At 43.4% G+C, this 16,065-nt stretch overlaps 1 protein-coding gene across 1 annotated transcript in view; it reads left to right on the forward strand.

Moving 5' to 3' along the window:
* Nucleotides 1-13,712: 13,712 nt before the first annotated feature.
* The window catches only part of LOC108578597 (LIM/homeobox protein Lhx9-like), a 21,977-nt gene continuing 19,624 nt past the window's right edge, over nucleotides 13,713-16,065 (forward strand). The window contains exon 1 of the mRNA XM_017941960.1: nucleotides 13,713-13,990. Within this exon, the coding sequence (XP_017797449.1) occupies nucleotides 13,713-13,990 (278 nt within the window). The remainder of the gene's footprint in view (nucleotides 13,991-16,065) is intronic.

A 16,065-nucleotide genomic window follows, 5' to 3' on the forward strand; every position in this document is an offset into this window, starting at 1 on the left:
TTAAAAATTTACCTTTTTAAATGTATCTTTTTATATAATATTGTTTAGTTTCTTGCTACAGTCTTGAATTCTCAAACCAAACCGTTCTCCAAACTCTCCCTCACACAGCAATTTCGAACGCAAACAGTTCTCAAAGCACAATTACGATCAACTCGGCACAACACTTGCCAATCTCAATCTCCAACCTCTCCCTCGAGCATCAACTATACCACCGCTATCATCATCAAGCAATCCAGTTATTAACAATTCAATCTATCAGTCGGAGCAATTTCCAAACTAATTCATTCTCAAAGCTGAAACCTCACTCTTTCTCAAACATTCACTATACAGCCACTATTATCATCGACCAATCCAGTTACCAACAATTAAATCTACCAATTGAAGCAATTCCCAACCCATTCCATCCTCAAAGCTCAACTATGATCAACTCAACACCTCACTCTCTCTCTCTCTCAAACATTCACTATACAGCCACTATTATCATCAACCAATCTAGTTATGAACAATTAAACGAAGCAATTTCCAACCCATTCCATCCTCAAAGCATAACTACGATCAACTCAACACACCACTCCCCAATCTCAATCTCCAACCTCTCCCTCGAGCATCAACTATACCACCGCTATCATCATCAAGCAATCCAGTTATTAACAATTCAATCTAGTAGTCGAAAGGCGAACCTCCCAGCGTCAACCAGGCGGTACCAACGTCATGGTCAGGAGCGCGGTGGCACGACGAGGGTCTCTCGGTGGCGATCAGGGCCGTGGCGACGGGCATCGAGGCGGTTCGTTTCCTGAAGTGTTCCTCCGTGTGGTGATCGTCGCCGTGTTGCACGCCGCGGCCCGGAAGATCACCGGGTATACGTCTCCCGCGGGGAAACGCACCATTTATCCACGTCAGCCTCATTCACCAACACACGCCTTGTCCCAGCCGCAATCTACGATCCTTCCCCACGTGACGGTGCCGCACATAAATATACTTGATGCACGCGCACACGCACCGCGCGTTTTCCCTCTTCCCTCCCTGTCCTCGTTCCAACGCCCCCTTTTTCCCTCTCCCGGTCCCCCCGTTCAGGCTTCGTCCTCGTTCACCAGCGAGATGCAAGCTCGAGCAACGCAGAAACGCACAGTACACGCGAGACCGCGTGGAACACACGTTCCGTGATCAAACAGGGTACCAGAGAGAGAGTGGACAGGTGTATGTGTACGTGCGTGAGTGTACGTGTGTGTGTCTGAGAGAGAGAGAGAGAGAGCACACGGTAGACACACGTGGAACAGGCGACCGCGGCAGATTCACACTGGAAGGCATCCTGCTGCTTGGGCGGCTCGCCGCGGATAGACGTCGCAGATAAAACGCGGTTAACACGGAAATTAACCGTTATATCTTTGCACTTATTTACTCTTACACCGGCAGATAACCTAGCCAGCGGTGCACCGTATTTTACATAATGCGATCGGGCCACAAGCGCTGCGCGACCATGCGCTCCTGCCTTCGGCTCTCAACGGGATCCGTTACTGGATTCTCTCATTCTTTCATGACTCTTCCATGATCGAGATTGTGAACGTTCGAGAATCTTCGGGGAATGTTACGGTGCAATACTTTTCGACCTTTTTCCTCATCGTTAACCGACCTGCACACGATTAAATCAACCCTGTTCGACGATGATACGGAGGCTCGGATTTGGAAATAAAATTTCTCGACGAATCCTTCAAACTCCAGCATTAACCCTTTATTTAACGACATTGTCGATATTTGTCGGTGTTAACTATATCGTTAATCCTGTGTGGGCTGCTTTATGTAGATTCTAAGAACTCTTCTTGGAAAGATTGAAGATTCGACGAATTTTGAAGACGATTTTATCGACGAATCTTGCGTTGTATACTATTAATATGTATCTGATCCTTTATTGTTTTCATTGTTAGTACGTCTGTGATGCGTTGTTCAATCCATTGTATCTTATGTGTATAATAAAGCTACTATTTTGTACATATTTTAGTCTTTTCTACACCTGACTTAGCTCGTTCCCATGACAGAGAAACGAGAAGAAGAAGAGGGACGATATTCATCGTGAAATAAGAATTTCTCATTTCTCACTTCGTGATAAATGTCATTCGTGAAGAAAAGAAAATATTTATCGCGAAGTTTCTCATTTCTCACTTAGTGATAAATATCGTTCGTGAAGAAAAGAGAAAATATTTATCGCGAATCATCGGGAGTACGGAATACATTAAAGTATACGAAAGATCGTTGGAGGAATAAAGTTTGTTCATTTGTACGTTCAACTTGCATTGTTAATAAATGAATTCCGAGGTTGATAAGGATTGCTACTAATTTCCCAGTCACTTGTACGCGAAGTAAGACACGTGTATCGCACAGGGCGAACACGAAGAAAGTGTTCAGATTACCACGGTAGTTTAATTGCGGTAATTAATTTCCCTTTCTCATGGATAACGGCGGTGGACCTCTAGATGGGACCAGTTAGGGCACGAGTTTTGGAGCGAATCAAATTTAGCTTGAAATTCTGCCAGCTCTCGAAATTTAGGAAGTTGATCAAGGTTGTACGCGATTCTGAGGTCGTTGATGAAACCACGTTGATTCACTTGAGTTTTCGGAGCGAAGCTAATTAAGGGAACTGTGAGGACAGTCTCACGTTGTTTCAAAATGTCATAATAACTCCATTGTCAATTGTTTTCACACCGTTTTCTGAATCTCTCGTGTCACGCTTGAGTACCCGAGAAAAAATTCATATCAATTTAGTATCCATTTTCAGCCATAATGATCGGTTGATAAATAACAAATTCTTAGGAAGAATTTTTGAAAAGGAATATAGAAGAAGAAAATAGTTTAGACAATGGCAAAACAATGTTTAGAATATTGCAGAAAAGAGATCTAAAAAAATAAGATTCTAAATGACCCTACTAATTTTTGTATCGTCGGAATAATCATACTGAACCAGTGAAATTCTCTCGAAGCAAATACAAAAACAGTCTACTCAGACAGAAATATTGTTAGATAATATACAAAGTCCTTTCTCCCAGCTACTGCGCTATCATTGAATATTCCAAAAACGAGATCTAAAAAGAACACGTCTCGTAAAAAAAGAAGAAAATTCTAAAGCGTACTACCAATTGCTCTATCTTCCAAATAATCATCCTAAATACGTCAAATATAAAAAATCATTTTGAAGACGGTCTGAAAGGCACACAAAACCCTTCCGCATGTTACACAGTCGCCAAACATTTCAGAATATACATCAATCCAAAATGATCATGACGGGTCCAGAACTTCATCTTATTTCCCAAGTAATCATCCTAAACACGCCAAATCCTCTCGAACCATTTACAAAAACGGTCTAATTAGACAGAGGTACTACGGAACACGTTGCTCCCTCAAAATATCCCACGTTTCAACGTTCGACCCAATTCTACCATCGAAGCCCACAATACACACGAAACCATCCCCATAGACAATCTCCCTGAGAATCCTCAGATCGAGACGTAACGCGTGAAGCCGGTCGAAAACGGCCTCCAGCAGCATCCACCAGATGACTCTCGTTCACGGCACGTAGAATCCCAGGTCGGTGGATGCTGGTGGGACCAGTTCCATCTCCAAGCGGCGGTGGCTTGCCGTTTCCCATCAGCAGACTGGTGTCAGTCTGAATAGCACGTCGACCAATCGGACGACGGCTTTATCTTCGTCCGGTCCTCCCATTGGCTGGAATCGGTTGGGTTTCTATCGAGCGGGCGTCAGAAGGCCGCGCCTAGCAGAGAGAGAGGTTGCTGCTTTGGATCTGGGGTTAGTGTACCTTCGTTTTCCCCTCCAGTAGGTTGGACAAGGTACACCAGTCAGGATATACATGCAAACGAGAGAGAGATAGAGAGAGAAAGAGGGAGATCGAGAGAAGGAGAGAGAGAAAGATGGAGAAGGGTAGACGTTGAAATAGAGAGAAGGGAGAGGAGATAGACCTAGTACTCGTCTTCTTCTTCGTTAATATTGCTTTCAACCGTCCCTCTGCTAGGCCGTTTCGAAAGTCCCTGATCGATATGACGTCGCATCCAGGGAGTCTTGGAGCGGGACCTCCGCGATTCCTCGTGCAGCCAGAGCCACCCTTCCGTGAACAGCGACACAGGGTTGCTTCGAGTCGTCTTACCGTTCCTCCTCTCTTCGCTTCGTAATCTTCGAGATTGGCGAGACGGAGAAGCTGCCGTTGATTGAGAGCTCTCTCTTCGATCAGCTTCTTTTTCTACTTTTTTCCTTTTCCCCTCTCTTTCTCGTTCCTTCTTTTTTAGTCAGCCGATCCTCCGTCGTAGGGAAACGAGGTTGCGACCTCTGTGTCGCGTCTTCTCTCTTCTTCGTCTTCGTTCCCTACCCCCTTGGTTCGTTCGAGTGGATTGAATTTTTGAGTTGACTCGAGGCTATTGGACAGAGACGATTGCTTCTTGCTGAGTCGAGTGCGCCGCATCTCCGAAGTAGGTTGATTTCTCGTTTCACGGAGACGGAATAAGGTCCTTCTTAGCAGGAAATTTAGGCGATGGTTAATGATATTTATTCCGTGCGTTATTATCGTGTGCTGTAGAGACTCGTTTCAAGAGAGTATCGCATTTGATGAACTTAGAGATATTTGGGGATGTGGATGGAAGTTCGTTTTTTTATTGATAGCGGACATTGTTTTTTTTTTTAAACGTGTTCTACTTAATTTGGGATGTATTCCGCAATATTTAATTTTATATGTTTAATTTCAAACGAAAAGACTTTTCTTGTATTGCAATTTTTCATCGAATCAAGTGAAAAGAAGGCACTCAGTCGCTACTTCTATAGAAGCAATAGAAGTTCACTATCAACGACCATCGTTGAACAACAACCACAGTATACCAAATACACACATTGTCGTTCGTAAGTATATCAGGGCACCCATTATATTCATTCAGAAAGTATATTACATGTATAAACATAGGATTTTCATACAATTACAACATATCGAAATATGCAAAATAGCATTGTTTTCGTATTTTCACGAATGAAACATTTTCTAAACGCATAAAAGTCGACTAAAAATTTCTTTCAACTTTCTTCCCACTAGAACTTGGAACACCAAATTAGGAACACTTTTCTTCACATATATAAAACTCATCTCTCCACATTTCTATCTTTTATTTCATTTGTACGAACTTTTATGAAACATTGATTGCAGTATTTAATTACTCAGATTTAAGAATAATTGCACCAATTTTTTCAGGATACAGTATTAATTACCTTCTGATTAAATAGCCAAAAACTCTTAGGTGTGCAAAATTTCGGTTCCTTATCCTACTTTGAGCGGCGCGAAATGTGTTACTAAACTTTCAGTGCGATTATACAAATTTTTTCAGGTTGCAGTATTAATTACCATTTGGTTAAAATCAAGAAAATCTTAAGGGTGCAAAATTTCGGTTCCTTATCCTACTTTCAGCGGCGCGAAATGTGTCGATAAAGTTTCAGAGTGATCATACAAATTTTCTCAGGTTACAGTATTAATCACCGTTTAGTTAAACCCCAGAAAACCTAGGAATGGTGAAATGTCTCCCTCTTATGTGTCAATACAACCCGACAACCTAAAAAAAGAACTTCTTCTGCATTCACCTAATACTCGAGGGAACGAAAGTGACGGCGACGCGATCCATCCGAGGAGCATCCCTATTGTTCCACTTTCCGTAAACGGGCTAGGTGGACGAATTCGAGGAAAGTCATCGAACGTAATTGCCGTGAAACGTTCACCTCGAAAGCTCGAAACGATGTTCGTATACACGGACGCGGCAACAAGAAGAAGAAGCTGTCCTTTGCAGTGGTAACAGCGTATAAAAGGCGAGGCCCGATTTGTAGGGGCAGCGCGCGCGATTGTGCCGCGGTTAACGAACCTAATGGGATATATCCAGAGTGAGATGGAAGTGTGTAGGGTAGAAGGGAGAGAAGGTGGAACACGCCACTCCAGAGACACGATTCCGTCGCGCGGCGCACGGTGCACGATGAATTTCCGTCGCCGAATACGAGCGGCGCGACCGCCGGTTCGCGGCCAAATATAGTCGGCCGTTTTGCAGCCAGCCAATGCCAGAACTGGTCGCGGGGGACAATACGTCTAACTGTCGCCCGCGATTCGATTACAATTAAACGGAAGAGAAAATCCGTGCACCAGGTGGAACAGGTGCACGCGGTCACGTGCCATCGAACGTTTCACTGTTCTTTACCTTTCTTTGCCCCTCGAGTACAGTTGAATAAAAACCGGGTGCAGAGTAAAGGAAAGGCTCGAGAGAAAGTTGAGAAAGGGTTTAAGAAACGGAAAATTAAAAATATATTATTACGTACATATGTATTGGATCCCCTACGAAAAACTGGAAAAGTTTTTTCTTTTATTTTGTTATTTCAGATATTTTGTGATATAGAGATTTGCTATGGGAAGGAATGTCAGGAGTTGAACAGTGATACACGAAGTGAGTGAATTTTAGCTGAAAGTGTTCAATTTTCATTTTATTGATTGGGATATCTTGGAATATTTAGATTTACTGTCGGAAGAAATGTCTGAAGTTGAACTGTAATTTTTGAAGTAAATCAATTTTCACATACATACGTACGTTTCGTAATGCTGTAATTAAGTAATTTTCCAAATTTCCTTTTCGCTTTCCCCAAAAATTTGAGTAGACACTTAAGAGTGGTTGCGTGTATATGAATTAGCAAACGGAGAGCGATCTAAGTAGTAGCAATGGGACAAATGAACAGATTAGTATGATTTTCAGTCTTGAATTTCATAAACAACGACAAATCGATAAATTTTTCAAAATTCGTAAATTTTCGTAAATTTCATCTTTAACTGATTCTCATTCTCATTTCCTCAATTGAATGGTTTCTATACTACCCGCAGCTGTTGCTCGCAATATTTATTATACTTACTAGTTTGATGAAAGTTTGAACTCAGACAAAAAGGAAACCGCTCCTCGAATATTCAATTGCATTCAATTCCTGAGAATTTGACGTTCCTTCACAACTAGATGTCTAAAGCTGGATTATAAATCAGATAGAAAGTGAAACATTGCACGCATTGAAATGCATCATTTTCCTAGAATTCCGTGTGACGTCGACTCCCATGATTTACGTCTGTCGATCTTCTTAGTGGTACGAAGAAGTCTATTCTCACCATATGCAGACATCTCTAAACTAACTCACACAACCATTTTCCCAATCCGAGTACACTAACTTTCCTTACGCAGGTACCTTACATACCAGAAAGATAAAGGGGTTAAACTCACTCAATCCCTAAATCCTACCTCCACAAAACGATCTAAAAAAAAAAAGAAGCAGCTCCTATTAGCCATCGTTCGTAGACACGCAACAAATCGAACACCGTCACACCAGAATCTCCCATTTCCCCTTAATTATACAAACAGCATAATCTCCTTTGCCCGAACAACCAGCACGATTAATTTCGCGACGGCTGCGTCGAAGCTTTTGCGTGGACGCGTGGCGTTCTGACGTTCGACTAAACATTCAGAAATTCGTCGGCTAGCGAAATTATTGCTCGAAAATCCCCGTGTGTGTGTGTGGCGTTTCTAAGCAGGTTCCGCGGCGGGCCGGCGCGGCATTCATTATTCATGATTAGCGCCTCCGGTCCCTCGTCGACGTCGTTTTCAAAGCGTTTACCGGTTGCGTTCGCGTTTCACTCTCAATTAATTTGTAATCGCGCGGCTGTGATGAGAGGAGAGGCGAGGAGAGGACGGGCGGGAGAGGCCTCTCAATGGGAAGAGCGCGGCTCGCGCTATCCAAAGAGAAATGACGTGACACGCGAATGGTTAGTCACGCGTCACTCACGCATACAGCTACAAATTGCGCTCGGCCCCGAACGGGCCAGCGGGTAACGGCAATGTTCCAGTCGGCCACCAGGCAGGACGAAAAACGTGTTCCCGCGACGATTTTAATATCGCTAACCGTTTGTCACGCGGCGAGATACTCGAACAAACGCGCTTCGTCCGCCGCTCCAGCGAGCTTGAGTGCCCGCCGCTGCCCGCCTCACTCGTTGTCTCTGCGATCCTCGTTACGTTTCCACCTTCCTTTTCCTGCTGGTTTTACCTCGTTCATTTTGTGAATTTCAACGGAGAATTCGGGATCGAGTGGGATTTTTCTGTCACCTTTCCGGTGTTTAGAGTGGGTTAGGTGTGTATAATTATTGGCAAACATATTCGGATGCTAATGGAGCAATCGTTGAACACGGCGCGGGCAAAAATGTTACGAATACGAATAATATGAAAATTATATACTATGAATATTGGAACATAGGAATTGGATATAATTCATAATCGAGTAATTTGTGTTGTGGTTTCACATGCGAAAATGAGTTAGTGAGAATACGCGATCGTAAAGTAGAATATACGACGTTTCATAATGAAAAGCATCGAGAGAAATTAATGAAAATGTCTCGAAGAAAACCGTTTTGTATGATTCTTTTTCCAATTAAGCATAATACTAGCATTTTTATAGATACACTGTATTCTTCCATGGAACTTCCAAGTGCAGACCACTCTAACGGTAACTCTAACAACCCCTCTATTACCAAATAACCAGGAACAACATTACGAGAAGAACAATCTCCAGCCAATTCTTCCAAGAACCTTCCAAACGCAAAAAGCAATCATGTCATTGCAGATGACATTCCAAAGAATGCAACCTCCATGCAAAAGCCTCGCAGAACAACATCACCGAACCAACAAGAACTCAAAACACCCACAACCCGTTCCTTCCAACCCAAGATCATTCCTACCTTCCACACCAAAACCTAGATCCCCAAGAACCAAACCATCCAAGATACACTCTAACGTCGAACAAACAACCCAAGAACCTTCGAACGATCCCACAAGCCCGGTGACATAATTGATAAACGCGTAGAAACGAGTGATTCCTGTCGTCCAGTACAGAGCTCTAGCCGAGCTCTGTCGTACGTCGTCGACGATGACGAGAGCGGGAGGTGGCTTGGCGGAACGAGGACGGAGGGGCGGCGCGGCGGCGCGCAAACGCCTGGCGTCCCGACGTCTCTACCCCGTCGAGGCAGCCACCGAAAACCCCACCCCGTGGCTGCGGCGTCGTTGCACGCGGGGGCCAACCCCTCTATTCTGCCATGCCGACGTCCGCCCCTGGCCCTGGCTGGCCAGCCCAGGATCGTACTATTACGCCGACGGGGAGCAGCTTCCCTCGCGGCCAACTCGCCCGTAGACGTTATCCGTGCCGCGCACGATTTTCCCTCGCCGGGCAAAAAGAGGAGAAGCCGTCCAGCGTCGCCGCCGGGAAAAGTGGCGTCTTCCGGATCGGTTCCCTGCGTGAGCACGGCTCCGACGACGCGCGAGAAACGTGGCTGACGACGCGACGCCGACCCCTGGTGATGATCTTCGGGTGGAAAAGGTGATAGAGAGGAAGACTGAAGACGCCGGAGACGAGAGACAGGTAGAGGATTCGGCGAAGAGAGTTCCAGTTTGATTCGTCGTTGAGAAAGTTGGACGATTGAACAGTGGTTGAGTAATTAGTGACGAGGGCTGTGACGGAGTATTTTGTGACGGTTGTTGTGATTTCTTCTCGAGGGTAATTAGAGATGCGGGTTGTGTAGTGAGTTAATTGTATCGTAGTTGGGGGTGGGTGGTGTTGGTTGAGTTGTTTGTATCTTGTGGGATTACTGTGTTCGGAGGTTTCGAATATAGTTACGGAAATTTGTGAAGAATACTTAGTTAACGTGACTTACGTGATGCACTAATCACTCTACATTCGTTGTGTCTGTTGCAATCATAGGGTACGAAGAAGATTCGATCTAGCGTTAGGCATATTTTTCTCGCGACTCAAATTTCAGACATCGAAATCTGACGAATTATCCAAAATATCAACTCATTTGTGACCTCCGAAAGAATGAAATTTCTCAGCACTTAAGTGACTTTCCAAAATTCTTCGTAATTAGACCTTCCAACACAGTCCACTTCAATCGTCCAACGTTCCACCGCGACTTTTCAATGTTAACACTGTCGCGACGTCTTCCGACGGATCTTGTAACGCAAACTTTCCATCGTTCTCTACGACGAGAATCCAAGATAGTCCACTCTAAGCCTGGAAAAACTTGCTGCTGGTGATTCAAGGTCGTTGGTGCTATTCGGATGGAAATAGTCAGGTTCGAGAAGTGAATCAGTGTTGTGGGATCGCTGCGACGGGAAGCGACGGCCGACAGAGAGCAGACAGAAGGAGCGTCGAGGACGTCGGTAGCGTCGGTGGCGAACACCGTCGCGTTTCCACCTGGTTGAACGAACACTCAGGTATGTAACGTGAGTGAAGATGTGCTAGAACGTCGTCGATGTGTGTCAGACGAAGGAAAAGCTGTTTCGATTCGTATTACCGAGAATTAGCGACAGTCTGCGTAAAACTTTAAGAACATCAATTGAACGAGATAAGTAAAGTGTATACACTGCCTAAGCAAACTGTGACGTTAGATCTGCTTTACATTTTGCCTAGGTAGCGTATACATTGCTGACTGGTGAGCAGGCAAAGTATTAACAAAGTTGCGACTATTCGATCACAATGACATCATCATTCATTGCGCAATACTGGATTACAGAATTAGTGTAGTCTCAGTTGACATGGAGTTGAAAACTCGGTTTCATTTTTTTACGTTTAGTGATTTTTATCAAAGTAACTTTCTTTCTATCCTTTGTTGTTTATTTAAGTATTATTTTTTATCGCTTTAATTAATGTTCAAATACTGGAAAGGGAACCTAATCCGAACCAATGTGTCAATACGTAATTATTATAGTATCAATATGAAAACTCGGTTTTTTCTGATTTTGTTTTTTCTATGTTTAGTGATTTTCTTCATATTCTCTGTTACTCATCTAAAGTAGTATTTATTATCATTTTAATTAATGTTCAATGACTGCAAAGGGAACGTAACCTGAACCAGTATATCAATACTTTGCCCAAAACCGTATTGGTAATGTACACTTTGCCTAAGCAAAGTATGAAAAAATATTTTCAAATTCTTGCACGTTGAACTTCATACTGCACACTTTGCCAGTACCGATATCACTAACGACTGTATAATTTCCTGAAAAAATTTTGGGGTATTCGGTACTCCAAAAGGTATCGTTAAAATTATGCTTCATACTGCACCGATATATCGCACGTGCCAGTTATCCTTGCCAACGTAACGATTATAACAAAATCCAGGAGCAAAGGCGAGGCAAGGAAGAGCTAGACGGCCAGGCCAACGGAGGAACAAAAGAAAGGAGCGAACAAGAGTAGAATAGTTGTAAATCAGCGTGCACACGTACGGCCTAATACGTCGGGTGACAAGCGGCAGCAAAACGGCGTCACCTCGGGTAGAACGAGGTGTACGGGTGATTCCAGGCGACGTCACCTTCCATTTAACTTACGGAAATCACGTGCGGCCCGCGCTCGTAAAGGACGTTGAGTTATTGTGGCGATCCGCAAGCTTCTACTAATTAGCTCGCGGCCGATTCGAAACCGAGAGAGCCACTGCCCTGGGAGTCATTCATTAACGGGACAGCAGTCACGAATTGTTTTCATTCATCGGTTCTTGCGTGCGCCGCCGCCGAGAAGTGTCCTGAATGAATGCGGGGCCGCCTCTCCTCCACCTCCTCCTTCCTCCTCCGCCACCTCCTCCTCATCCTCCACCGCCACCTCCTCCTCCTCCTCCACCACCTCTTCGCCCGCCTCCAGAGAAGGAGGAGGTGGAGACCTCGAGTCGTTCAGCTTCGAAGCCTCGTCATCGTGATGACGACGTGGAAAAAGTTCCGTGAGCGGCTCTGCTGAATTTTCACCGTGAAATCGGGGACGAGTGTCTCCTCTACCCGCCAAATACTATTCCGGGGGAACAAAAGGCAAGCGAGGGAAATCGATGGGCTAGAGGCCGTGTCGCGTGTCATGAACGACGTGTGAACGTTTTTGTTTCACAGCGAGACTGCCTTCGTGACTGTTCTACAGTTGTTTCGTTTGATAGAGGGGAATGTCGTGAGATTGTGTCGCAAGTAGGTGGAGTAGAAGGCGCTTTCGGTAAGGAGAATGAATTTCGTCGAGTCAGATTGAAGAATTTGAAAATGCGACGTAAAAGATTTAGCTGTTGATGTTAATATTAGCACCATGTAGCGTGTATTAATACGGATAAGAGTATTGTGATTTATGTAGGCGCTGGTTGGTAAATGATTGGAATTCAAGTATTTGAAGGTGGAAGATTAATCTTGTACAAGTGAAGAGTATATGTTGTGTAGGTGAAGATATCTTAGATGATGAATTGTTAATCGTTCGATAGTATCTGTTGGAAGCTATTGTTTTCAGAGGTAGTTAGGTGTCGCGTTATAACTCCAACAAAGGAGAATAAAATTACGGAAGATTTCTTACATAAGCAATTAGTTAATTGTAGATACTACTTCAGCTGTTAACAGTGTTATAAGTCTGCGGTAACACTATTCAGAGATTAGTATCAACCACAAGCATCGATCACATCGACACTTCTGATAAATCACTACAAACGAACGAAATTCCGTTGATCGCCAATTTTGACGAAACTTACGCAGGATTTACGTGTCGGAATCCACGGCGAAGGAGTGAAAACAGCCCTCAAAGTTGAGAGCGCGGAACGTATTTTATGAAACATCTCGGAAAATATCAGGTTTAGAAAGATAAGCCAAACGTAGAGACAGATTGCTTATATTAAAAATTAATATGTTCTTTTTGCAAAACGTTAATGCATTTTCTTGCAAATTTATGTGTACACAGTACAGACAGTACCACGAAATACGGATAAATTGAAATGTTTATTTTTGAAATTATAGTATTAATGATTAAATGATAATAAATAATTTGACTACTCTATAAGGCGGAGTTAGGCAGTAGAGATCCTAAAAATAGTAAGTCACAAGTCAGTGTATACTTAGTATTTCTCGAACGAAACTAAATTTCTCCTACATTTCTGGAATAAAATTAAACTCACTAAATACCAGTAACATTTTATTTTGACGTTTCCATTACAAATTCGTCTGAGTAGATATTTCATTCGGATTCACAAAATGTTCATTAACTTGTAGCACATGTAAGGTACATTTTAAATGATAGACATCGAACGAACCTAGACGAAGCTTAAGTTCCATCTCTCCCTCAAACTCTAACGCCTGCCAAATTTTACGACTCTGCGCACACTATCGCTCCCACCAAGTGTACACGTTCTCCAAAATGGCGAATGTCTACCTAAAAAGTGGACAGAATTTTTGCAAGTCCTCCAGAACAAAAAAATTTCAGTCTCAAAAATTCAAACTCTCCTTCTTCAGGTCCACAGCGTCACTTACCAGACGCTTTAACACGTTTACTGCCACGGACGCAGCATATGCGGTTAAGAATGAATCCCTCTAGGCGCCAGGCGTTGACAATCCACGAACAGAGCATTTGTCAGTTACATGAAAAGTCCGTACTAATTTTTACCACCACGAATTCGTCATTGACCGTGCAAGTGGCGTGTGCGTGTGTGCTCGATTGACATTACGAATCAGTGGCTCACGGTTTGCCTTTTTCCGATTTTCAGGTGGCAGTGAATATGCTAATGTCATCTTCCGACTTTCTTCTATTTTTCCTACGAGCTTTCTTCCTCTAAATCTGCCACACATCTCTGTTCGCAGAATGCGCCGGTGGTCGCGGCGTTCCTCCTCGAGATGTTGAAAGAAGTGGGCTGCGGGAGCAGCACACCCCCGCCAGGGGATGGTGCGGTCAGCAATCGTCAGGTTAGCACCGGTGAGAACAACAACGCCGACGGAAGTCTTGGCTGCGGGGGTTGCGGCAGGGAGATAGCCGAGAGATGGTACCTAAGGGCTGCAGATCGCGCGTGGCACTGCGGCTGCCTGCGTTGCTGCCATTGCCGGGTACCTTTGGCCGCCGAGTTGACATGCTTCGCCAGGGACGACAACATCTACTGCAAAGAGGATTATTATAGGTTAGTAGAAGTAGTCGTAAGAGGATTAGGGCCGGGCCAAGCTGAAGGGAGTCTCAGAATGCAACCTGGTCCAGAGTGGCTCGGGGGAACTCGTTTCTGCAACGCAGTCCTGGATTATTTGGAACAATTGGAAGGTGTCTCTGTTTTATTTTGTAACGTGTATTTTTGTTATTTAAGGGTAGAACTGTGGGAACCGCGAAGACGTTCCTGTAATTTCTTGTCAGAGGTATTATACTTACTGGTATTCTTAACCACTGTGGAAAGTGGGCGATTTTCACGTGAAATTCAGTTCTGTTTGAAATACATATTAATAGGTAATAATTGGAGAATAGAAACGAATTTTTACATCCTTTTATACACTTTATCGTCAAGTACTGTGCAACGCGTTTAACAAAATTCTATTGCAAATATCTCTGAAAATGCACATATCATAAAATTAGGTAAAATGGTACGACGTTGTGGATATTTTTATATCCATAATATCTGAGGATATTTTTTCCTAACGTTACACCGGATGGCGCACGTAAAACCGGCCCTAAACGCAAAATACTTTTACAGTTCTATATTGGTAATAATGTACTAAACATTTGTGATAATGTGCAAACACAAGCGTTAGTTTAAACTTAATACTTTCATTTTAACAATTTTTACTGTAATGTAATTTCCAATTTTAACAATATCAGTTTTGCTAATATACAAATTTACTTTAATTTTACAATCTGAGCTTTAATTTCAACAATTTACACGTTTATCAACATTTGCTTTTGGGAGTGATTCTATGTGCGTCACCCAGTGTATTTCGTCAAACACATATCGCTAAATATTCTATTCGTCATTTTGTTCATCAGTTAGGTTAAACCAGACCGATCCATAACTGACAATAAGAAACGGGAAGAATACAACAGTATTTCCAAGCCACTTTTTCAATTCACAAAAGCAAAAATATCGAACAAACCTAACCTAACCCAAAAGAAGAGAAAAAAACACAGAATATTGGTGGAACATGTGAGTTTTAGAACACAGGTATTCACGTGCGAAAAGGGTAGATCAATTACGCGAAATATCGCAATTACGATCAGCGGCGGCGTTCGGACAAACGAACGGAAACGCCCGCATAAATGAACGATCGTGGCGTGTGTGTTTGATCGATCGTAAACGGCGGCCTCTGGGCTGTGCACGTGATGAAAAACGAAGTGTCACCCGGATGGCGGAAAGAGGCTGCCCGCTGGAAATCGTGACTGCGTGTTTTTATCGCGGTGAGCGTATCACAGCGTGGAATTTCAGGTCCTTGGTCAGGATACTGGCTAGGACAAGCGACGGCTTAGAGGCCGGCCATTAGTAGACATTTTGTGTGGTCCGGGCCAAGTTTTGAGTGGGGCGGACGCTCCTATGCAAATTCACGGATACCCCAATAAATACTGAAACGGGAAGCCGTTAGGGCGAACCAGCGCTCGGGGATCTTGCATTAATTTCCCGCGTCATCCTGGTAATTCGACGTAAAACGGCCGCGAGCACCAGCTGGATCCGCTTTGTTCCCCGCGATTTTTGCCAATTTTTTTCCCCAGAATTTTTTACCTGGAGTATATCGATCACTGTTGGTTCGTACGGTAATAATTTTTGAATCGACAGACTGATGTACACTGCCGCTCATGAAAGTATGGACACTTCGCCGAAGGAGGATTTTTTGACGAGAAGAAAATTTAATTTTCGTTTTTGTTGCATTATTTATGCATAGTTCGTTAATTTCATGTTTATCAAACAAAGAACTGACCAGAAATAAAATTATTTTGTATTAAGCAACTTCTGAACTTATTTTTTCTTTTAATTCTCAAGTGTCCATACTTTCACGAGCTTTCGTGTATGTAAATACACGATACCAACGCGACGAATGAATTATTTATTTTAAATAGATCAGTAATGTACGTACAGGGTGATTCACGTAACTTGAACAAGTTATATACATTTGTTTCTGGTTGCAATTAGAAAAGAATTTTAGAGGAAAATGATGAATGATTCGGAGAGGAATTCGTGTTCAGGATAACATATTGCGCAACGATGCATGCGCATTTTACAGT

The sequence above is a fragment of the Habropoda laboriosa genome, unplaced genomic scaffold, assembly GCF_001263275.1.
Source record: "Habropoda laboriosa isolate 0110345459 unplaced genomic scaffold, ASM126327v1 scaffold66, whole genome shotgun sequence".
In the NCBI taxonomy this organism is placed as follows: domain Eukaryota; kingdom Metazoa; phylum Arthropoda; class Insecta; order Hymenoptera; family Apidae; genus Habropoda; species Habropoda laboriosa.